The 23906-nt window shown below is 44.8% G+C and overlaps 1 protein-coding gene across 1 annotated transcript in view; it reads left to right on the top strand.

Annotated features, from left to right (window-relative positions):
• The window catches only part of LOC306699220 (solute carrier family 45 member 3), a 28893-nt gene extending 7647 nt beyond the window's left edge, over nucleotides 1-21246 (top strand). The window contains exons 2-6 of the mRNA XM_079163763.1: nucleotides 9144-9489; nucleotides 14163-14353; nucleotides 14454-15117; nucleotides 18309-18574; nucleotides 18657-21246. Coding sequence (XP_079019889.1) covers nucleotides 9342-9489; nucleotides 14163-14353; nucleotides 14454-15117; nucleotides 18309-18574; nucleotides 18657-19058 — 1671 coding nt within the window. The 5' untranslated portion in view covers nucleotides 9144-9341 and the 3' untranslated portion in view covers nucleotides 19059-21246. The remainder of the gene's footprint in view (nucleotides 1-9143; nucleotides 9490-14162; nucleotides 14354-14453; nucleotides 15118-18308; nucleotides 18575-18656) is intronic.
• Nucleotides 21247-23906: the final 2660 nt, after the last annotated feature.

Raw genomic sequence — 23906 nt, 5'->3', positions numbered from 1 at the left:
AACGTCTAATACCACTGTTCCTTTTAAACATTCATTATCACTCACTGTAGTTGCCACGGTAATTTAGGGATAATAAAGAAGATATTTCACTGATGGGTTTTTGAGGTGGTCCCATCATCATAATCATGTCTTAAATAACTGTAAAGTTACCCATCGGCCCCTTTCTTCTTCCTGTTAGCAGCTGGAAGAACAACAGTATGAGCGTTCCTCCTAAAGAAGATTGTGTTCCTCAGTGGACTTTACATCTGTCTGAACTCCGTGTGTGTTTTTCTGTTTGTTCTTTAATAGCCTTGTTTAATAGTCTGTTAGGACATTTCTTCTGTCAGGACAATAACACATGTCCTGCTGTGAGGCTCCTTTTCAGGAAGACATCGTACCAGCAAGTAATGCTCCCTTTTTGTTTTCAGGGAACGTGGAAGCAGTGCTTTTTAAGATAGATAGATGCTTTATTCTAAAGTCTTATTGCAGAGGGCAGGGATGTTCCTGTATCCGTCCTTGTGACAGCGGAGCTGGATGTGTCTGTTGGAGAAAGTGCTCCGCTGTCCCTGCAGTAGGTGGTGGAGAGTTGTCCAATATGGATAATAAAGGGTTTATGAATAAAGTGTCTGCTACTAGTCTAGCTGATATGGAAGTAATGCGAGATGATTGCTTCAGTGATTGTTCGCGCAGGAATTTATTCTTCTGATCATTCTAATGCTCACTGAGAAAAGAGGAACATTTAGTGTTACCTTTTTATTTGTATGGTTTTATTTGGTCCAAATCTGGTGGTTCTTCATCTCAGTTGTGTGTTGAAACACAAAACTACAAGAGCAGTGAAGGAGGAATATTATGTTTGTTCTGGGAAAAGAACAATTGGTCGCATGCTGTTGAGACATTTGGTGAATACAGTAAATTAGAGGAGGAATTGTTTCAGTAATTATTTGACAGAGCAGATGTTTTTGACACCTCTGTTGTTTTCCTTTAATCCAATATTAACAAAGCATGCGAGGATACAAGATAGCGGTGCACCAATATCACAATGGAAACTGCATTCTCTGGGGAAAAACCCTGCATTTCTCGCCGACACGTGTCAAATTTTCATTAAGGAGTTTAAAAAAGGTGTTGGTCCTGAACTTCAGTAGAGTGGAAAACCCACACGAACTCAAGTTAACTTTGTTGCTTTGAGTTCATCGTCTCTTCTCAGGGGCAGGTACAAACGCAAAGCAGTCTTTTGCAAACTTTGACTGACCCTAAAGGGGACGTAACATCATGTGGGCCTCGCAGCTTTACGGATGAAATCAATATTCCATCATTTCATTTTCATTACCTATGTTACGAGGCATGCTGTGACAGTTCTGTGGCAGTGTGCAACAGATGGCCCTGTGTAAGAAACACTTCAGCCTTCAGGGACTATGTAGAAGAGTCTTGAACCGTCTATGTTCTGTGCTGGTACAGATAACTCCTGGAGAATGTTAGCCGTCTGGTGCTCTCATTGGAATAGTGCTAATCCTGAAGGCGCTACATGTTTAAAGCCATCGGGTATGTATGGAAGCTCTGTGTTTAATGTGTTTAAGCATCAGCGTCACGTATTTACTTAAAGGTTAATTTGCAATGGAAGCACACAACGAGTGATTGATCTTTCCCATCCCATCCTCCGTGCTATGTATAATGTGGCTGACATTTAGGCTCGATTGGGTCCCTGCTGCCATGTCAAGAGTAGTGGCCCTTCCATTCTATTTCTGACACACTGTTTTGGTTTCCCTGGTTTATGAAAACAGAGAGCAGTGCGTTGTAGCTTATTATGGGCACATCGGGTTTGGCCAGCCCTGGAGAAGCCGGGTTTGTGGAAACAGGCTACCATGGAATTAAAAGCTCCTCTGCCTGCCCAGTGTGCTCATGAGTCTTTAGCCAAAGCTGCAGTCGAGCACATGCACCGTGTTAACAATAGAAACCTGGCAACAGATGTGTACGGTTTTGGTGCAGTATCATTTCATGGAGCAATCTGTAGAAAGAGCTGTCAGGCGGTTGGGGAAAGTAAGTGTCTGGTATGGAAAGAGAGGTTTTTTACGTTTTCCATTCCTGTTTAATTATTAGGCAACAAGGAGGGTGTTTGTTGGAGATAAGCATATTTGTACTTGGGGTGGGTAATTGCACACCATTGAGATAATAAAAATTTGCTGACTGTTTTTAAAGGAAGGACAATATTTGTTTTGTGTGAGCTTGTCCAGATTTATCCCAACAGAAGGTTTTGTCAGAGAGTCCGACGTATTCGGTAAGTGAGGACACAGAAGTCCAAGCAGAGTGAAGTGAGGCCCCGACTTTCTCCAAAATGGGATTTTCAGAATTCTCTTAATTCCAGGCAAGCCACTCCTGTTGCAGAGGGGAAGTGCTGCCAGCAGCCATTCTCCGCTCTCTGTCTTCATATTGATCTGCCTCTGGGCTCCAGAAATGGGGATTCCTTAAAGCCAGCCATAGTCTAATGACATTACTCAACACACCGCCCACCACCCAACCCCCACCCCCACCCACCACCCTTCCCATTTTAGAGCTCCCTTCGCTCCACTTTTTTTTTTTTTTCTACCTCTCACTGTTATCTAATTAAAAGCTTTTCTATAGAGGGTTGGTCTTGGCCTCCAGGCGTGGGGTACAGAAATGGCAGCCAGCCGGGGTTTGAGTGATTGTGTGTGCGTGTGTGTGTGTTTGTGCTTGCGAGTAATCGTGCATGTGTGCATGTACGTGTCTACTCAAATAGGCTTACTGCTAGCTGAGCTGGTGAACCAGGAAAAGGGTTAAAGCGGTCTATGGACAAGCAGTCATGCAGTAGTGTGAGCTTAACTAAGACTGTGCTGCTGGAGGGGAGGTAATGAGAGAGGGTGGGAGAGCTGCCCCTGGCCTGAGACAGCTGAACATGATACTGGGTCAGGGGGTACAATACAGAACCTTTAGGGAGTTGATATAGATAGTGAGAAAGAAGGGATGGGTGAGTGGTGGAAGATATCTATTCATTCTTTGTTTCCTAACCGCCTGTTGTGTTCCTGCTAGACAACACAGCTAAGTGTGTGTCTCTGTACAATATTCCAGGTCAAGGTTTTAGCTTTGGTCCGGATTTTGTAACACATTTTCTGAGACCCATACTGACGGACAGAAAGTGACAGGATTCCTCAAGTGCCTTGGGATTTTCCCAGTTCCCACCTTACAGGCTGAGGCACAGAAGGGAGGGGGGGAGGGAGGGAGGATAATAGGAGGTGGACTAAATGAGAGAGGAGGGAACAGGGGACACAAAAAGAAGCAGGATAAAAAAAAAAAAGAGTCAGACTCTCGGAGCATAGGGTTGAAGTAGGTGGTCAAAAGAGTCAGTGCGGATACGCTCTGCGAGTGTGTTGTGTGTTGATTGGATAAAAAGTGTGAGCAGCCTTTAAAATAGATTAAATGCTCAATTCCCAGCAGTGCGTGTCTGTCGATGGACCTTTTGAGCTTCGCTTCTTTGGCTGGTGAGTATCATTTTGCCAAATAAGTCCGCTCCTCTGGGGCTCATCATGGTGTTGTGCTTTCATCACACTTTCTCTTACATTGTCTTCCCTCAATGTGCAAATATCTGTACAACTTAGAATAAACGGACTGAATAGATGTCTTTGTAATGGCAAAGATGCACATGTTTAGTCATGCATTTTGGGGAGTCTTATCTGCTGTCATTCAGCCAAGCAAGATGAATTCCCTCTGAATGTGACGAGCATGTGATGAAATGAAACCGTACCTCCTGTATTGTGACTGCTAATGTTAGTGTAGTCCAGTTTCATCCTCCTTTCTTGTAGAGAGTCTAATTTAAGCTTCGTTAAAAAAGAACTGACCTTCTTAGCATTCTTACCAACATGGCTATATTAATGATTTTACGTGAATACCGCACACTTTAGCCTGCGTCTTCAATAAATCTCATTCTTGCACGTCACAACATAGTGTTGATCACAAATACCGTCTTACAGCAATTAACTGGTTGTTGAATAAACCTAATTAAGACTGTGACTGCTCTATTAACTAAATGTAAACACACCTGATCATGGTTGAATGAAAGCTCATTAGCGTCTGCATTCCCTCCTATTAGTCCTTTCGCCTTAACACAATAGGTTTGCAGTGACTGGAAAGCCACAGCCCGTGGGGAGGCGTGTTATCAGCCACATTGACTCACAAGAGGCTACGCAGCCCAACTCTGCTGCACTCCATTGTTGTGCTATTTGCATGGGCCAGTATGATAACGGTCACCTCCCTGAGCCGTAGCTGCCTTCGTTCTCTCTTGTGGACAGAGCTTCCCTCAGTTCGCCCTCTGACACACACACACACACACACACACACACACACACACACACACACACACACACTGATTATCCCACACCAGAGCAGCCCATCCTAGCATGCATTCCTCACATGTTCACCTGATAAGTTTCATTTGCGTTTGTGTGCGTGTGTTTTAAGTCTTTCTGTGTGGATCCGCTGCGGTCTCCTTCAGATAAGCACTGACTGTTTTCCAATGTAGGAGTCCGTTGGTGTAGAGATGCCATTTAAAACTCTATTGGGGAATTCCTGTGTTGTGAATTAATTACTGAATTTGAATGATTGCTTTGATAATAGCTTTTTCCCCCTTTACCATAAATGACATCCTCCTCCTAAGATATGTTTTGAAGCCGCTGATAGCATTGCTCTCTCAGGAGCCACGGACGATTAGTTTCTTGTCATCTTTTTAGTCTTTTAAACTAAAGGGACTTATTTCGAGTCGTTGGCCTAATTAGGTGCAGATATGGAAAGAGCACTCCCCATTTTGGCACCGCTCCAGTGTCACTAGACCCTCCCAGAAGTAAGACGTGGTTAAGTTTCCTGCTCCATCATAAGATGTATGTCCTTTCATCGTATCTTCTCCCAGAAGCACTACTTCAAAATAACTGGCGACAGGTTGACTTATCATTTAAGTAGGCAGCCCATTACAGGAGGAGAGTATTAGCGGCAGACAGCCGTCCGCCTGCTGGCGCGGTCTTTGAACTGTTGCGTTGGTCACATGATTTGCGGTGAAAGGCGGGGTCAGGGGTCACAGTGACGGATGTGGGCTTAAGATTACAGGCTAGGGCGTAGGGTCAGCACGGTCAGGGCTGCCTTTCAAGTGAGCAGAGGCACAACACAAATCAAACGCTCTACTCTTTTTTTTTTGTTACCGAAGCAAGTTAAACAAGTTTCATGTTATTATCCAGTTGTGAGTAACTGGTGTGTTTGGGGGGAAAATGGGGGTTTGATATGGTGTCGGTGCAAGGCGCTGTGGTGGTCTAAAGGCCGGAGAAGTGCGACCGGGAGGTTGTCGGTGCGTTCCCCCGACACATCTGGGTGAAACTTCCCTGAGTCATTAAAAGTTAAAGAAATGAAAGATTCAGAACACCTGTCCAAACCAGGTAGAAATGTGAAATGAAATACAAGCATTACAATTAGCTAATGAGTCATTTGAACCACTACTGTGTGATACATACACATCTTAGATACAAAGATTAGATGCAAATCTGGCCAAAGACCTGTCAGAGGATTTCTGAAATTGCTTCATCAACGTACGCATGAGACGGAAGAGAAAAAACACAGAACGACGTTTGGAGAGAACTTTTGTGCAAAGGACGCAGCGCGAGCATCTGAGGTGCCGAGAGGAACTGAACACAGTGCACAGTGATGTGCAGGAACTCCAAGGGAGGAAAACAGGCCACAGTGCTGCAGCCATTCAGCTTGAGCCAAACTCCCAACCAGACCCTCCTCCCTGAGGTTTCTGCAGCCACAGCCTCCATGTGCCTGTGGCTCTGATGTCATCTCAGAGCAATTCCTTCCCCTCTTCTCTTCCAAACCCCGCTGAGACCCCCATCCTTGCCCACCCAACTCCTCACTCCCACTCACACACACACACACAGACATGCACACACTCTTTCTATATCCTACCATCTATATGAACACTGCGTTAATAAAAGATTTGGAAGTGGACTCGATAGCTCACTATATCAAATTACTCTCGCTGGCACAATGTATACAAAGGCTGTTTTGTATTGTAAGAATACCGTTCAGAGTCATTAGGACCGGGGTTTTTTTTTGGGGGGGGGGGGCTATGGCTGAATAGGGCTTGGTAATAGAGCAGTGGCAGAGCTGACAAAAGCTGCCCCCCCCCACCCCTCCTCCTCCTCACCAGCCTGGCTCAGATTGAATTGTTTAAACACATAAGGTGACGAGGAGAGTAGGGCTGCACGATATGAGTAAAATATGCAATGTGTGCAAACACTTTGAATGTCGCAATAAAAATATTACTTGCGATTTAAAAAAAAAACTAAACATATCAAACATTGTGCAATATCGCAGTATTTCACAATGTTTTAATTGCGCTAGTTGACCTCACAATGAATTTTTTTTTTTTTAAGTTAGATTGTGCAGCCCTACGGTAGAGCTGTTTGTGTTTCCAAGGCTATAAGAGGACGATGAAGAGCATGACTGGAATACATTGTGGAGTCAGAGGTGTCATTAAGTGAGTGGTGGTGTGTGTGTGTGTGTGTGTGTGTGTGTGTGTGTGTGTGTGTGTGTGTGTGTGTGTGTGTGTGTGTGTGTGTGTGTGTGTGTGTGTGTGTGTGTGTGTGTGTCTCTCTTCCCTCCCTAGAACGTGCGCTTGAGAGCTCTGTTCTGCTTCGTGCCAATGCCACAAACATTGAAATTGGCTTAAGAGCACCATATTTAAAACAAACGAATGGATTTTATTTTCATGTTTGACTCTTGAGGTGGATAAATGGACTGTTAAATGCTTCCCGACACGACTACTGTTTCTTCTATCCATCCTCCTCCCTCACCCCTGTCCCAACTCTGACTCGGGTCAGGACATAAGCAACCATTCAATTTGAAATAGCCTGGAATCTGACTTGCATTTGGGGCAGGCCTCCAGACAAGCCGCAGACGCTTGGGTAGACAAATCAGATTCCTCTATTCTTGCCACCTTCTGTGTTCAGTGAGAACGTCTGACAAGAGAGTCAGCTGGGGCTGCAATTGAAAGCGTTTCACACTGAGATTCAGAACCATAAGGCATAACCAGTCGTGGGCGGATATGTCAAAAAGGGTGCTGTTAGAATGCAGGTCAGAGACGAAGCTGATCTCAGGGGTTGAGGAAGGATAAGGACGAAATGCAGAGGAGACACACACACACACACACACACACACACACACACACACACACACACACACACACACACACACACACACACACACATGTTGGTAGGGGGTTGTTGTGACCAGACAGGCCGCTGGGGCAAAGGCTGGTCCCCTGATGGGTGTCTTTCAGCGTGCCCAGGCTGGGTGGGAATGGGATCTGGCGGGTGTGAAATGGTCCTCTCTCTCTCTCAGTGACCCAGGCCCCTGCTAGGGTCCAGCCGGCTAACACTGTCGCTTTGTCCTTCAGATTCTCAAAGAGCCCATATATCAAAGGACTCATAATGGCTGAGCTGGGAATGTATGAGTGCTTTAGGAACTCTTGATGGCATCATTGATGACATTCGGTTAACATTTTAGATTTGAACGTTGTGAAAGGCACTGGAAGGATTTAGATGGGCGTTGCTGGGATGGCTGATGACAGTGATATGTGCAAGTGGACACTTGAGTTGATAACTACTGGAAACTACTTTCAAACTTTGTAACAAACCACTCTAGTTCCTTGAGAAAACCCCGCAAGATGCATATTCTATATACTGTATGAATCTCATTAAATCACTTACTGATCGCTGCATGTTTCTGTGATTAACCACATCTTGTTCGAGAGGATGACATCCATTTTTTTTTTTTTTTTTTGCTGGGAGAGAACAGATGGGCCGCTTTGGCAGAAAAAATGTCACACCAAATGCAAATATAGCACCTTGTTGTTTCTGTGTTTGCGGCAGCTCTGACTGTTCTTGCTCTTTCCCTCTGCTTTAAAAGAAAGCACACCTCATTGGTGGATGATGACGATAATGGTAATCTCAAGTCTTTTTCATGTGCAGGTATCTATACGCACACAGATTGCAGGCAGCCCCGATGTGTTTTCTTTGTCTTTGGAATGAAAGTAACACCTCCATCCTTCAGATGAATACCAGTCAAATGTAAGACTGTAATCTCTTCAGAAATGCAGGACTGATTAGGAACAGGGATAGGTTGAACATATGGCATCTTAACAATGAGGCCTGTGAGGGAATATCAGCTACAACAATCTTTCAATGTGTGGTCGACTCCTCTGTCAATGTGGCACATAACAAGGACACAGTTCGATGTGGTTCACGTTGGTGTTCTGATTGTCTTCGTACACAAAGCTTCGAGTCGCATGCAGCTCAGTCTTTGACTGAAACACATGATCTTTACAACACAATCACTTTTCTAGAATCACAACATAGTTTTCTGGTGAAACATGCTGTGAAATATCATCCCTCTCAGATGTTCTCTTCTACCTCCTGTGTCTCTCTCTCTCTCTCTAGTGACAAGACTTTTCAGGTGATAAAGACTTTTTTTCATGCACATTCAGCTGAACAATGGTAGTATTCTGCAAAAAGGAAATGTGGAGGGAGGACTGCAGAGCTTAATAATACAGATAATGACAGGGTCAGCCCAGGAAAGGCTCCCTCTAATACTCGCGTTATTATGGAGAAAGGGAAGGGAGCTGTATAAAGGAGAGAGATGGGGAAAGTAGGACGTGGATCTTTCAAACCTCCACCAATGCGTGTTTTGAGACTTGAATAAAGGCAAGCAATGCTGCAGAGGGGAAAACAAATTTTCTTGGCAAATGGTTTCCGTGTGTTCGCCACGTCGCTCCAGTTGACTCATCTCCTCGGCCCGCCTGTTGTTGTTACTGCTGTCCTGAAGCTGTTGGAGAGGAGCTCTGAGAACGCATATACATCATATACTTCAGACTGTGGCTTCCACTCCCATTACAAAGTTGGTATTGGAATTTGCATTGATTGGATGCTGTCGTGAGAGACATCCCCCATGCAACCTGAGGCCACTGACCTCCAGGTGTAGCAACCTGGGAATGACCTGTATGACGTGGCCAGCCTTTAGCCCTCGCTCACATTTGTTCCCAGCCGATCAAAAGTTTCTAAAAGATTCCTTCCGTTTCTCACAGCTCTCCTTTTCGTCTTCCCCCTGCTCTTCAGATCCAGAATGCTGAGAAGAGGATGAGTCCTCCAGGTCATCTGAGACATCCACGTGTCTTTGCTGCTGTCCCTCCCCGACAGCCCTCTTGTCCCACCGGGGACAGACCATCTGCCTCCCCGCGCTCCCCCTCCCCCCTCCCCTGCCCCCAGTAGTAGGCCATCCCAGAGGGGAGGAAAGGCGAGCCCGCCCCAGTAAATATGCCTGGATGGAGGTCTCAGTGGCGTCTCGTCCTGCTGAACTCCCTGGCCTGTGGCCTGGAGATCTGTCTGGCAGCTGGGATCACATACGTGCCCCCCTTGCTGCTGGAGGCCGGAGTGGAGGAGCGCTACATGACCATGGTGCTAGGTAAGGGCTCGGGATCTGGTTACCAGGCCTGTTTGCTTCCTCATAGTGCATGTGTGCACGTGTGTTTTGCTTCTGCTTCCTTCTTTCTCACACACATGCACAGGCTCTCATAATTTCTCTCTCTCTGTCCTTATTCTGACAGGGTATTTATTGCTGTTATTATTATTATTATTATTATTATTATTATTATTATTATTAAACATGACTTGTTCTTGTTCACATCTACACACACACACACACACACACACACACACACACACACACACACACACACACACACACACACACACACACTGCTGAACTGCCAGGGTTTGATCATCTACTCTGTGGCTTGTTTATTGACCACTTGAGTGTTTTCTTGTCCAATTAATAGATTTCCATAGCCCTTAAGTGCCACGTATTCACTTTGCCATACTTTGTGTCTTGTCATGAGGCTGGAAAGACATTAGATTGTATTTTAATCAGTCTGAATGCTTTGTGGGCTGTGGTTACATTAAAGCCATTGCAACACAGATGGAAAACGATTTGATGAGTTTCTGTTAACGCTATGAGAAAACCAAGACGTAAACTTGTCCAGCGGTGGTGAACTTTGTGTGGTGGTGGTGGGTGTTGAGGTGGTAATCGGCGCTAATTGAAAGGCAGCAGGAGAGCAAAGTGCCGGAGGAAGAGCCACGGTTTCCAGACAGACTGAGACATGTGTTGCTTATTTCAATTCATGGAATTCCACTTCACAGTGAACATTGTAAAACAAGGAGCATCTATGATTTCACTAAATGTATCTTATCTGCTTTTCTTTTAGTTAGATCACAAAATCATTGTCATGATCTTCGGAGGAGGGACTTGGAGACGTCGTATACGGCTCTGCTAGCAGCAGTGACCTGTCAATCACAGTAAACCCGCCCTAAAGCACACTCCGCTTTATGGTCTATGTGACTCTAAATGGACCATCATTTACTAAATGAACACCATGATGTATTGAAGAAGACTTGAAACTAGAGATTGAGACCATAAACTCATGTTAACTGAGGTAATAAATCAAGTAAGAAGTAGTCATTTTCTCATAGACTTCTATACAACCAGGCTTCTTTTTGCAACTGGAAGGGTCGCCCCCTGCTGGCCAGAAAGAATGCAAGTTTTAAGACAGCGCTGTGGAGCTAGATCTGGCTATGCGAGACTAGTCTTTGGGACAGGATATGGAGAGACAAATACTCAAACTCAAAAGCAGTTTTCACTGTAGCACAGGCATTGTAACCCTGTTGTTAAAAAAAAAAAATGCAGGAGGTTAAATGCCACTAAGTCTGTGCTCCTCTGGCATTACACTTAAACTAGGGTTGCACATGCGTGCCACTGAAAAGCAAAGGGAACAATCAGCTGCCAGCTGAAAAATATCTCTGAGATGAGGACAATCCAGCTGGAGTGTAAACAATGATTCAATTGCAAAAACAAAAAAAAAGTTTGAAATAAATGTATCAAGAAGGAGGCCTGTGTTTGAATCCCGAATGCTCGTCTTTAGGGAAACGTTTTAAACCGTGAGGTCACTCGCTAGTTTTAAAGGCCACCTGTTGAGAGAGTGACACAATTTAATGAAGAGCCATGAAAAGTAGCTAGTTTTGCTCTGTGGCCTTGTGCAACAGCGGCTACACACACACACACCACAATGGCTATCTTTGAATTCAGTTACTGGTTGTGTATTTGTGGCTTTAGGTGCATTAACCCTTTCGGTCTTCCCTTTCTTATACCTTTACAGAACTCTCACCAATGAAAACGTTCAGACAGGTTTGTTTCTTGAAATAGGTCCGTCATCTCAGTGCTCCCAAATTAGTAGCATGTGTGTCTAAAGACACAGTTGGCATCACCCATATGGTATACATTTGCACACTGTAACTGAGTTTGCCTGTGTGTAATGTGAATAGTTGCATTATCCTGGCCCAAATGGTCTTCACTGAAGGGGCCTCTTTGAGATATTGCCTTGTGACTACGCAGATGATGAATACAATTCCACTAAAACCAAAAGGCTCCGTGTGGATGACAGAAGTGACTATTCAAGTATAGAGAACAATTACACTTCTCCTCCTCCCGTTTCTGTAACAGCTGCTGGTGATATGGAGAAAAATGAGTTCATTGTAGAGGTCCTCCCAAACAGCCTGCACTGTAAGCCAGTCTGGAAATGGCACTCAACCTAATTCTCATCTCCCTGTATTATAATGGAGTGCCTGAGTGTTATTTGAATGAAGATAGATATTGTGTCTTGGGAGGGTTAAAGCTAATTTCCCCGAGCAGTAGTGTCAGGTTCACAGATGGCTGCTCTCTACTTTATCTAATAGCCATTTGTTGGCTGCTTCATCCTCCAGTTGTTACTTCCTTTCTCTAGTTTCCTCTCTGTTAGCGGAGAAGACACTCTATGCGTTTTAACACCAAGGTGTCCATTACTCTTGCTATTTTAAGCATATTTAGTATTCAAGTAATTAAGCACAATGAGGATTGTGACACATTTGATATTAGGTGGGATCATATGTGTGTGTGTGCCTGTGTTAGGTTAGACACCACACTGATTTGTGTGCGCGTAACTAGAGCGGGAAAGCAGCATGCGTTGTTTTCAGAGGCTGGAAAGCATTGAGTGTAGATTAAACTCTATGGGGAGTCCATTACTTTACATAAAACACATCACAATAACAGCATGAAAACATCTTTTGACATTGATAACATGGCAGCTTAAAAAAAAAAGAACTTGTTGTATTAAAATGCCAAGTGCTAAAATGTTTGTGTAGTTATTGCACATTGCTCTATTGCACTAAGATTTAGAATTGGGAGTTCAGCAGCTCGATGGAGACGGGAACAAAAACTAGCTTCAGGTGGTTTGATTTGCACTTTGGCACATGTCGGGTCTTCTTCCTGATGGCAGTGGGCCGATTCAGAGAAGAGTGAATGTTGAGAGTCTGCAATGACTTATATGCGCCTCTGGCCGGAGGCCTTATGTCTTCGGGTTGTCCGTATGCTTCATTTTGTGAGCGCGATATCTCAGGAACGCCAACAGGGAATATCCTCAAATCTGGCACAAACATCCACCTGGACTCGAGGATGAACTGGTAGGATTTTGGTGGTCAAATGTCACTGTCACCTCACGCCTGTCCCATTCTCATGAACGCTATATCTCAGGAACGTTTTGAGTGATCGTTCGTCCCAATCACCTGCCACCTATAAAGTGCCAGCCTTTTCCAATGACGGCTTCTCAGATAGTTCTGTGTAACTAACCACTGTGACCTCACACAACACATATTTGGCCATAACTCAATCATTTATATGCTAATTATGAGAATTTCACACAAATGTCTAAAAGGACAAAGTGACATTTTGGACAGACGTGGATGTAATCTGCATCACTGGCTGGCGGAGGCAAACAACCACGAGGCGGTACTTCTAGTTGTTGCTCGTTTCATTCTGCTCGTGCAGGCTCTGTATGGGCTCATAGTTATTCTAACATATTACCACTAATGCTGTTTAGTGCATGCTGGCAGGCCTGCTTTTCAGGTGCACTGTTAAGTTGCCAAACCATGCTGTAATTCCGTATCTAATGTGCATCATCTGGCTGCTCGCTGCATACAGCCTCAATCGCATGCTTTGGTGTATGTATGTGTGTGCGTGATGTTAAGTATATTTCAACAAGTAGGGACCAGCTACTGAGTGGAAATAGTGTGTGTGTGAAAATGTAAGCCTTACAGCTGTAGATGTTGAGGATTGCAGTGATGGGCCTCCAAAGCTGAAGCAAGAAGAAATGTGGTGGAGGTGCTTGCCTGGCTGCATTCGACTTGTCCGTCTTACTCTAATTGCCTGCTGGTGTCTTTGTCTGTGGGCGTCTGTTACACAAATGTTATCGCTTGTCAAACTGTAGAAAGCGGTTAAGTTGTGTATATTCCAGTCATGTTTTCATGAAGAGGTGCTCGTATTGTTTGTTTTTTCTGATTTACAACCATGTGTTAGACATGAATTTGCAAAATGTCTGTGCACAAATTGTGAATATAGACAAAGTTGTGCATGTCTATAATGGAAACTCCACAGGGTAGCTTTTTAAATGTCAAACTCCCAGCGATCGGGTCGTTTTCGATATTCCACGTGTGTGTATGTGAACACCACATGTACCATGGTGTGTTCTAATTAGCCAGACCCGACCACGTGTGGAGGATGAGCTGAGGTTGGGTTAACCCTCAGGCAACAGGCCATCTGTAGGAACCTCACTAGCACTCTAACAATGATGGCAGGGAGGCACATGCTGTTCACTCCCTGGTAGGGCAGCAGCAAGCAGGACTTGACAGGACCGGTAGAAGGCAGGCTGAAAAACACCCAAACACCTGTCAACCAGTCATAGAAGCCGTCGTAAGCCACTAAAGCTGAACAGAGACTTGATCGACACCTGAGTTCATGCCTTTGAGATGTTGTGAAAAATCTGCTTGGAAAGTATAAGTGCAAATGCAATCTGTGATTTAAGGATTTCATACCAATTTGATAGTTTTCCAGAAGGAAAATACCTTGTTCCTCTTATGCAGTTTGTTTCAAACGTCTGAATTTCTTTTTACTTTGTCCACATTCCCAGAGTCTTTCCTGTTTGTCCTCTACATATTCTATTCTTTGTTGGTGTTGTCTCTGACTGCTTCGTGTGTTCCTGCTCTTGTCCACAGGTATTGGTCCAGTGCTCGGTCTCCTATTCATCCCTTTGATTGGCTCTGCCAGTGACCACTGCCACAGCAGTTATGGCAGACGACGGCCTTTCATCTGGCTGCTGTCTTTCGGGGTCCTTCTGGCACTTTTCATCATTCCACATGCCGACATACTGGCTGCACGCCTTGCCTGGGGAGGCCGCACCTTCCAGGTAGGATACCTGTTTATGGTTTGTTATTGTCATCGTTTTTGGTGAATTCTACCTACAAAGCAAGACAAGAAATTAAAGTGTGTTCTACCATTTGCTACAGGTGGGCTTCCTTATCCTTGGGGTGGGGCTCCTTGATTTTTGTGGACAAGTGTGCTTCACACCACTGGAGGCTCTTTTGTCGGACCTGTATCGGGACGAGGAGGACTACAACCAAGCCTTTGCCATGTTCTCCTGCATGGTCAGCTTGGGAGGCTGTGTGGGCTATCTGCTCCCAGCGCTGGACTGGAGCCGTGGCCTGCTCTCTGCTTACCTAGGAGGCCAGGCCGAGTGCCTCTTCTCCCTTCTCACCCTCATCTTCATCTCCAGTGTGCTCATCACCATGAAGGTGTCTGAGGAACCCTCGTGCGCCAGCAGTGGCTTGGCGGGGTCCGGATCTCTACTGGAGCCGGGAGCCGGTACGATAGAGGCCGGCCGGTGCGGCGTGCCGCGCTCATGCTGCTACCTGCTGAAGTGCAACCTGAGGTTGCTGAAGTCTGGACCCTTGCTGTGCCTGCTGAGAACATGCTGGTCCATGACCCCGGCCATCTACAGGAGCTACTGCCATGTCCCGCGGGTGATGAGACAGCTGTGCGTGGCTCAGCTATGCAGCTGGATAGCTGTCATGTCTTTTATGCTTTTCTACACAGACTTTGTGGGGGAAGGCCTGTACGAGGGCGTGCCCAGTGCATTACCAGGAAGTGTGTCCAAGCAAAGATACACAGAAGGTCAGATTTCCTCTTTATACAATATAATAACATCATGTGTTATGTGAACTCATTTCCCTTGTCTTCAAAAACAAATTAGCTTATTGAGCTACACACTAGATATTGTGAGATTGTGCCTCCATTAATCTCGTCATTTAGTTATCATCACCAAGAAAACAATGAATTACCGATAGCATAGTAGGAAACAAACTTTCCGTTTCGCTAGTGAGACTCGAGTCGTGTCCTACCTTTTGTCATAAAGGCGTTCGCTCCACCTCCTGTCCACGTAAACTGGCTTAGGCTCCATCCTGGCCCCGCTGTCTGCTCTGTCACAGCTGGCCGGGATGCACTCGCATTCCTCGGGCACAGGTGGAGGACAGAGACGGAGCCTGTGTTCCTGCATGCCTACAAGCTACCCTCGTTTTGGTCTCCTGTCCAAAATATAGGACGCTTACAATAAAGACTAACATAGACTCTGATGCAAGACTTTACACGAGATGGTTACCATTTTGTGACGTTATGCCACTGAACAAGTAACAAATCCTTTGGGTAAGTGTGCCAATGTCGAGCCAATCCAAAGAATGTCAGGTATTTCTTCCCACCCCTGCGCTTTAGAAATGGCAAACAAATGCAGAGTATTCATCCTCTCCTGTTCCTGCTCTGTAAATCACAGAGTTGACACTAATCCCGTGGACAGTTGTATGGCTATATTTTATTGCTCTGCCAATGCTTAGCTGTGTGGTTCTACCTAAATATAACCTCTTAGATAGACCGGACTAAATCTCTAGTGTCAGTGGTGTAAGAGGGAGACTTCTGTCTTTGGTATATTTTACCAGACAATCCTTGAGAAAGAACAGTAAAGAGAAAGAATGCCACTCAGGTAAACTGATGTGAGACAGAACATCTTGTCCAGGTTGAGAAGTTGCAGATGTATTCATATAGTGGGGTCGTGTCAGAGTTAAGTGTTTTAAGTCTCTTGTTGTTTACTGTCGAGCCAGACTGATCATCTTCCACCACATGTCTCTTCCTTCTTTTTGCTGAGCTATGTAGTTTTCTGCTTCCCTTTTCATTTTATCAGTCTTTTCCTCCTACTGTCCACCTGTTTTCTCATCCCCCTAATCCTCGTACTCAACCTCTCTGCTCTCACACCATTCTCTCTCGCCTTCTTCTGACATTTTTATCCCTCCATCCACATTCTTTTCTCCTCCCTCCTTCTCCAACTCAATCTCCCCGCCCACTTTGTTTTACATTTTGACTTTTCCTCCGTCTCTCCTCCCTGTGCTTGCTGGACCACGAGGAATGTCACACTCACAAAGAATTAATGTCAAGGAAATCGGCACGCAAAGAACGTGTTCATTTAAGTCCTGTAGACGGACAAAGCCCACAATTCTGAGGTCTGTCTGAGCTGCATTTGTTTAATGTGAAACTCAGCGGATGTAATTAAACCACATCGCTCAGCCTGCAGATGTTTATCTGCATCAAGGTAATCTGCTTTGTCTGTAGTTGCATTCACTTTCTTTTTACTACACTGTGTTAACAGTAACTGCTTTTCTTTTAGTGATCATCTCACCTACTGGGAATGGTTGCAATGCAAAGTAGTTGGCTGTGAAGCTCGTACTACAGAAGCATCCATTTCCGCATACTGCAGCAGTTCTCCTGTGTGCACAGGTTCAGTAGCATTCTGGCTCCGTCCTATATCTCGGAGGGCTTGAATTTCGGTCCTTTATTAGCTTCTGTAGTGTTTGTAAAGTGGGCTTTCCAAGAGTAATATGATCCACTTACTCTGTTCACATAAGTGATTCTCTGCTCTGCTGTTAAACTTTTGACCCACGCTGTTCACGGGGAGCAAGCTGAGAGATCAGGTTGATAGCAGGCAGAAATTAAAAAAAAACAGTCAACACATGTCGTCACTCCAGCTTTCAGGGATGAAAACTTTAATTAAAGGGTGAAATAATTGTGGTTTAACTGGGAACATTGTTAAAAATGGAACAATTTTCCCGCAGCTGAAAAAAAACAACCATGGTTGACTAAAATGTTTAAAAAAATGTCATTAATGGAAACTGTTGGAAATTCAATTTTTTTGTTTATTAGTTAGTTCAATGAGAGTTAGCAGTAATGTACTGAAGAACCACACACACATTTAGTTTATTTCTTTTAATCATTTAAAGAACATTATCTTTACCTCTAGTGGTAGTTACTGTTTCACATAATGGTTTTTCTTCACGGTTAATTCGATATTCAGAGCATTAACTATTTGCAATGTAGAGATATAGTGGAGTAATGTCTACCTGAGCAGTGAGAAGTCGCCCTCCTTCTGTGTCTGTTGTAATCTGAGCTTCTCAGTGCTTTGTTCTCGTAGGCTGCTCGTGCCTTTTAGTGCATGAGAGTGTGCCCCACTGGCTAGCTAATGGCTGCGCTCTGCCCTGCGCTCATATGGCGCATACAGCTGATAATGCTGTCTCAACCGACGGTGTTTGTCACAGAACTGTAGAGCCCACCCTCCGGCTGTGGTGGCTCACAACATTGTCACTGATGAATGTTCGTTAAGACGGTAGCTGGCTGTTAATGTGTTCATTTCAAAATGTAAGATATTTTGACGCCATGCAGCAGGCAACTTAAATGAATCTTATTTTGCCTAATCTATGTCTGCAACTCTTTCTCAGTTTGAACTTAAAATTCTGCCTCGGTCAGGTGGTGAGACCTCATCCAAATGCTTGTTGTTTGGCTGGCTGATTGGGCCAGACTCAGGCCACGGTGCACATTGCCTCAGTAAACAAGTACCGACCTGTGTGGGTGTCTTCCTCTCCGATCTTTTTTTTTTTAAGGATTTATTAATGGTTAATGCCGTCCGCCACTGTCCAAGTCAGTCATCACACAAACGGTGTGTCTGTGCCGCAGAGTGCCATGAATGTCTCCCAAGACGGGTCGTCTTTGTGTTTATGGGTTAAACAGTAAAGTTTTAGCTCATCCAAATAGCTGTAAATGCATCACAGTTTAAAGTTGACATAAGGTTGGCTATGCATGCTGTGCAGCTAGATGGGGCCATAAAAGGAAATGATGACAAATGCAGATGTCAGCTAGTTTCTGTACTGACAACAAGATGAGACGATGGTTCAATCGTCGTTACAGCGATGTCACCTACAGAGGATGTCTGAGAGAGGCTATGAGTTTAATGGGTACAAATGCCATTTTGTTTTTTGTCTGTCTTCCAGGTATCCGTATGGGCAGTATGGGCCTGTTCTTGCAATGTGCTACCTCAACCTTCTTCTCCCTAGTCATGAGCCGTTTGGTTCGCCATTTTGGCTCGCGGTGGGTCTACATCAGCAGTATGGTGAGCTTCACGGTCTCTGCGTTGGTCATCTGCCTGTCCAAAAGTGTGGTCTTGGTCACTATAATGGCGTCCCTCACTGGCTATGCGTACGCCACGCTGCAGACTCTGCCCTACACACTCACCTGTATGTACCACAAGGAGAAAGAGGTAAGATAACCGTTAATAACTCTTACACAATGATAGTAATCAGTATGATTGATGAGTTGACTCTTTTCTTGTCTCATTCCAGGTCTATATGCCAAAAAGGAAAGCCCAAAGCGTGCATAAAAATGGTATTACAACCAAGTGGGACTCTGTGTATTTGACTCCTGCGGAAGAGGAGGGCAGACAGAACCACAACCCGGGGCCTCCCTACGGTCATGCCTTCTTCAGCCAGAATGGCTCATCTCACAGCTCCGGTGGCACCGAGCAGGAGGAGATCGAGTCGGGGTTTGAGAAACGCGGCGTGGGTTTGGACTTTGCCATCTTAGACAGCACCTTCCTCCTCTCTCAGGTTTTCCCCACACTCTTCATGGGCATGATCGTTCAGTTCGCCCAGTCTGTCACTGCCTACATCGCCTGCTCCGTCATCTTCGGTGCCGTCGCCATCTACTTGGGCAGTCGAATCATCTTTGACCAAAAGGACCTTTAAAAACTGAGACTTGGATGCAAAAGATCTGAAGGCGATGGAATCGCTCAATCATTCAGGTTCCACAGGCGAAACTCAACGATGCACTACTGTTTCCAGAATGCCTTGCTCTAGTTCCGTGTGTTTGCACTTATGAAAGGACTGCGTTGGGGAAGTGCTTGTCAGGTTATGAGAGAAAGCAGTTGCCGTGAAGGGGCAGGTATCGTCACCCGAAGGTACGCCACAGGTAGTGTGGCACTCTCCTGAATGCAATTGAATTCTATAGAAATCTCTCTAAAACGTTTTTGTTGCGACATCTTTTCTATCCATCGTGTCTTTCCTCAGGTACCACAAACGGATTTACTGTAGAACTCAACCTCATATACACACCTTCTTAGCTTTTAATGGGTTTTTTAATGATTTTATCCCAAGCTATCTGCAATTTTTAATAGTAGTCTTTTTTTTTTTATTACTCAAAACAACATATTCAACACGGTGTTGGTTTGTACAAACTCATCTGCAGCATCACTTAGCCAGTCTGGAGACTAGTCATCGTTTTATTTAGACAGGCCTGTCTTTATTTATTTTTTTAATGAAAGAATGGGTTTATGCATGGTTTCTACCTGTTCAGAAAATAGAATTACAAGTGGGACCATTGGACTTGTCCATACAAGATGAAAAACACACTTAAAGGGGCAGTCCGGTGATTTAGTATTGCCTAGATTTCTCATAATACAACTCTATATCATCTTTCATCAGACCTTCCCTCTCTGTTTAAAGGGCCAGTGTGCAGCATTTCGGTTACCTTCCACTGGATTCTAGTGATGTCTCAAGATCACGCGAAATGTTATCTCGTCAGGCTTCACGTAATGCGTTTGTGTCCGGCAAGCCAGTTCATGGGGCCGATCGGTGTCCTGTGAGGAGCTACAGGAGTGGCTTAGGTGAGAGACAACTGTTCGTTCGAAACAACAATGGCGGCTCCTGAAGATGGAAAAGATGTTTACCTCCCCCTTCTACCCCCTGGTATTATGTTTAGAGTTTGATTGACAAATGGCTCATCCAATCCCCTGCCAAATACCTTTTGAAAGTGCATGCCCTTTTTACAAACAGTTTCCAGTGACCGCTTCTCAGATGGACAGTTGTCAAGCTAAACAGTGGCCTTTCGCGTTTACCTGAAGGGCCCCCTATCGTTCTCCAACATGCTTGAGAAACTGCGGTAACAATTTCTGCTGAGCGCAATGCCGTTTGACTTCCGTCGCTCCGAAAGTAGTGTTATTGTGGTAACGACGGGGCGGCTCACGTTACCGCAGACTTGGAAAAAGGGAGGGGAGAGCGGAGGGCTGTTCAGTTGGTGGCAGCCTGCAGCCACACCGCTAGATTCCGCCAAATCCTACACACGACCCCCTAAGGGTCGTCATCTTTTAAACCCTCTGCCCTCAGTTTGAAATGCAGTTTTTCTTTCACCTAAATGAAACAATTTAAGATAATCCTGATGACATCACACATCAGGGTTGTTTTCCCAGACTTAACAAAGCTCCTCCAGAGCCGCAGAGGACATCATACAACAGTCTTCACATGTGGAGTAGTGCGGAGTGATGTATACCCCTTTAAAAAATTCAGCTGCACTCTGATTTTGGGCCCCATTTTCTGCGTTTAGCCCATCTAGTGCCATCTATTAATGAACAGTTTAACTGTAAATATTTTGTATACAAACTTACAGTATATCCCTATGGGAGTTTTGTTATGCAACCTGTTGAGGTGGGGTTATCGACTATGGTGGGTTAAGAATGAAGCTGCTCACTAGAACTGGAAGTGTTGCATCGAACCAAGAATAATCTAGTCTAGTTGACTTCTCATCGTGTCCAACTATGCTCCTGATCAGGACAGTCGTCTCAGGTTAGTACATTGTTTTAGTGTCCCATCCTGTCCTTTTTAAGCCACTGATTAAAAAAAACAAACACACTTTCCCATCTGCATGTTCTACTGTATTCTGAAATGACAATCTAGGACATCCAGATGGGCTTGTTACATAATGCTGTATGTAAACATGTAGGGGGGGATGTCAGAGCGAAGCTCACTTCATGGCACCCACTCCTGAAAGACCAAAAAAAAGTCATGCATTAAATGGAAATATTTAGTTACTGAAAAATGATGCGAGAGTAGGCACTGTATATTGATGGGAGTAGATCTGAGGTGTGTGTGCTCGCGCTTGTCTGTCTTTTGTGTGTGTGTGTGTGTGTGTGTGGGGGGGGGGGGGGGGTGGTACATAACATGGAGGACAGAGATTTTAAAAGTGATATGACTCAAGTGTGTGAAGGTTTTTTTTCACACCAGCCATTATAAGCTGTAATGGCTTTAGCCTGGCCCATGTGATGCTGTATGTTACATTGTATTGACTCCATTAGTCTCCGCAGATACAAATAGTCCTGAAGGATCTTACTGCCTGAGGTGCGCTCAGCAGGAGGGAAGTACAAACGGCAGAGGATTTGTTTGTCATGTCGTCACCACTGCAGTAAATAAAACTCAACTGCATTATCCTTTTCACCTGGACATCCACAGGAAACATTGTGTCTAGCAGTAGCTGAAGTGTCTGAAAAAAAAGTTGTTTTACAAGTGCCTGTACATTTTTCAAACAATTTTTTTTTTTGTACATATGTATTTATTTATAATGCTTTTATTACAAAGTAGCGCGTATTAAACTATTGGCCTCGTCTCTTTCGTTGGTGCAAGGGCGAAGGCTGTTTCTGTGAAAAAGGTAAATTATTTGTATAGATGTGGTATAGAAGCATCATCAAACTATAATTTATTTTATCATTACCTGCTTTATCCTGTAACTTTAACATCTCAGAGCGTATTGCAGATTAGAAAACTGAAAGTTATTCCTGTGGTCCTACAGCCTGTATCAGCTGAAAACTTTATTCCTGTTCATCATTTTGTCAATACTGCCTTATCTTGGTCATATATATAACCATGTATTTCCTCTCATCGGAGAGCCGTGTTTGTGTTAAACTTAACATAGAAACACGACAGACATAATTAACTGGACGGGTGTGTTTTCAGTCCCTATTGCTCTCAACCAAATGTCTTGTTTAATTTCAGACAAAAGAAGTGCCAATGGTCCGACTATGTTAAGACCAGAAGTCATTGTGTTTTGGTGTGATTGATCAGGTTTTTTCAAATCAGTTTTTGTCACCTGTGTTATAAATGCAGTCAGCCATATTTAAAAAGGTGTATTTTCATTTTCATTATACATCCATCAGATTGTGTATTAATATGCAGTTTACCAAGTAGGTTTTATACGAAATAAAAGAGCTGCATTGTTATGTCTGTGAGTACATTTATGAAACGCATTCTCCTCCTTTTACATTAAAAAACAGATGCATTATTGGTCATTATTGAATATTTCAACTTAAAATATGAAGGGAGCTGTTCACTTTGTTTAACAATTTTGTTTAATTGAATCTGAAGTGCATCACTTATCACACATAGGCTACACATCATTGTAAGTGTTTTGTATCATAAAATGTCCAAAGATCTCTTTGGAGTTTGGTCTCCTGACAACTAAGCGCTGAGCGGTTAAAATGACCTTGGAAATGGTGCCATCCTTTGGAAATCTTGGGGAACTGATGTGTGCAAGAGAGACCGCTGCTGCGCAACTGCACTGGCGTCACTGACGCATGGGCATGCTGCTGGTGGCATTATCTATTACATGGAAAAGACGATAGGCTTTCATGTTGCAGGGAATGGCATGCTGACAATGTGTGCCATTTCGTGACGCGCCTCTCCAGTTTGCGCCTCATAGTTCTCACGAGTGCAACTATGCGAATAGTGAGGTCCAGTATAGTAATATGCGTGCGAAATGCACGGTTTATGATGTACTGTAAAAATATATATATGATACTTTATAAAAAATGCCAGTCTGGGCCTCCGTTACCCAACCGCTGTTTAGAGCTGCGGGAGAGTGTGTGTCTTGCTCAAGGACACGTCAGTAGGGTTGATGCTGGCCGTCACGGAGGTCTTGAACCCTGATCTCGGCGGCCGAGGGTTGGTGGGCACCCTGCTGGCTCTCTGGTCCAGCATTGTGTAGCCAGAGAAACACAGATTTACGGGGTGGGGGGTCTTGAACGGCGCAGCAGAAGAAGTGGGATCACAAGAGCCCTGTCATTGCTCTCCGGTGACAAGTGGGCCTGTTTTTACACCTTCCTTCTAAATAAGGAAACGGCCTGACAGGCATATGACCATCGACCCAATTTGGGAGCAGCCCGTGTGCCCCATCGCGTCCCACGGCCGCTGAACGCCACCAATGAGCTTTCGCCGCTTCGAGTCCAGCAGTGACAGTGGGCTCCCCCCCCCCCACACACACACACCCCCCAACTCTCAACAGACTGATATTTTTCCTGCTGTCAGCACCCTCTCTACCCTTGTATTGTCCCAGCGGCGAAGTCAGCATGATGTCATCTAGGGATGCGACGATCGCCCTGACAAGGTTGAAACTGGGTTTTTGGTGAGTGGTGGAGGATTTATTCTGAACTATTACTGAGAGGGAGACATAGGGGGGAAGAGAGAGAGAGAAAGAAAGAGTGAGTGTGTATGTGTGTGTGAGAGAGAGAGCGAGAGAGAGAGGCGCAGAGGAGCTGCAAAACATGGTAATCACCACCACCAACCTCACCATCACCATCACCATCACCTCCAGCTCTGCCGCGCACTCTCCCGTCTCCTCTCCTCATCTGCACCCGGGCTTGCGTTTCATGCCCAAAGCCCTGATCTGCGCTCCCAAAATAACCCTCAGCCAGCATGCCGAAGGAAGCAAAACAAGAAGAGCGGTATTTTTAGGGTCATTAATTTCGACCACGTGGCCCGAAGGTAAACCGG

Source organism: Pholis gunnellus (genome assembly GCF_910591455.1).
Source record: "Pholis gunnellus genome assembly, chromosome: 7".
Classification (NCBI taxonomy): Eukaryota; Metazoa; Chordata; class Actinopteri; order Perciformes; family Pholidae; genus Pholis; species Pholis gunnellus.
Note: the sequence above shows the minus strand (reverse complement) of the source record. Positions and strands in the feature narration are given on the sequence as shown.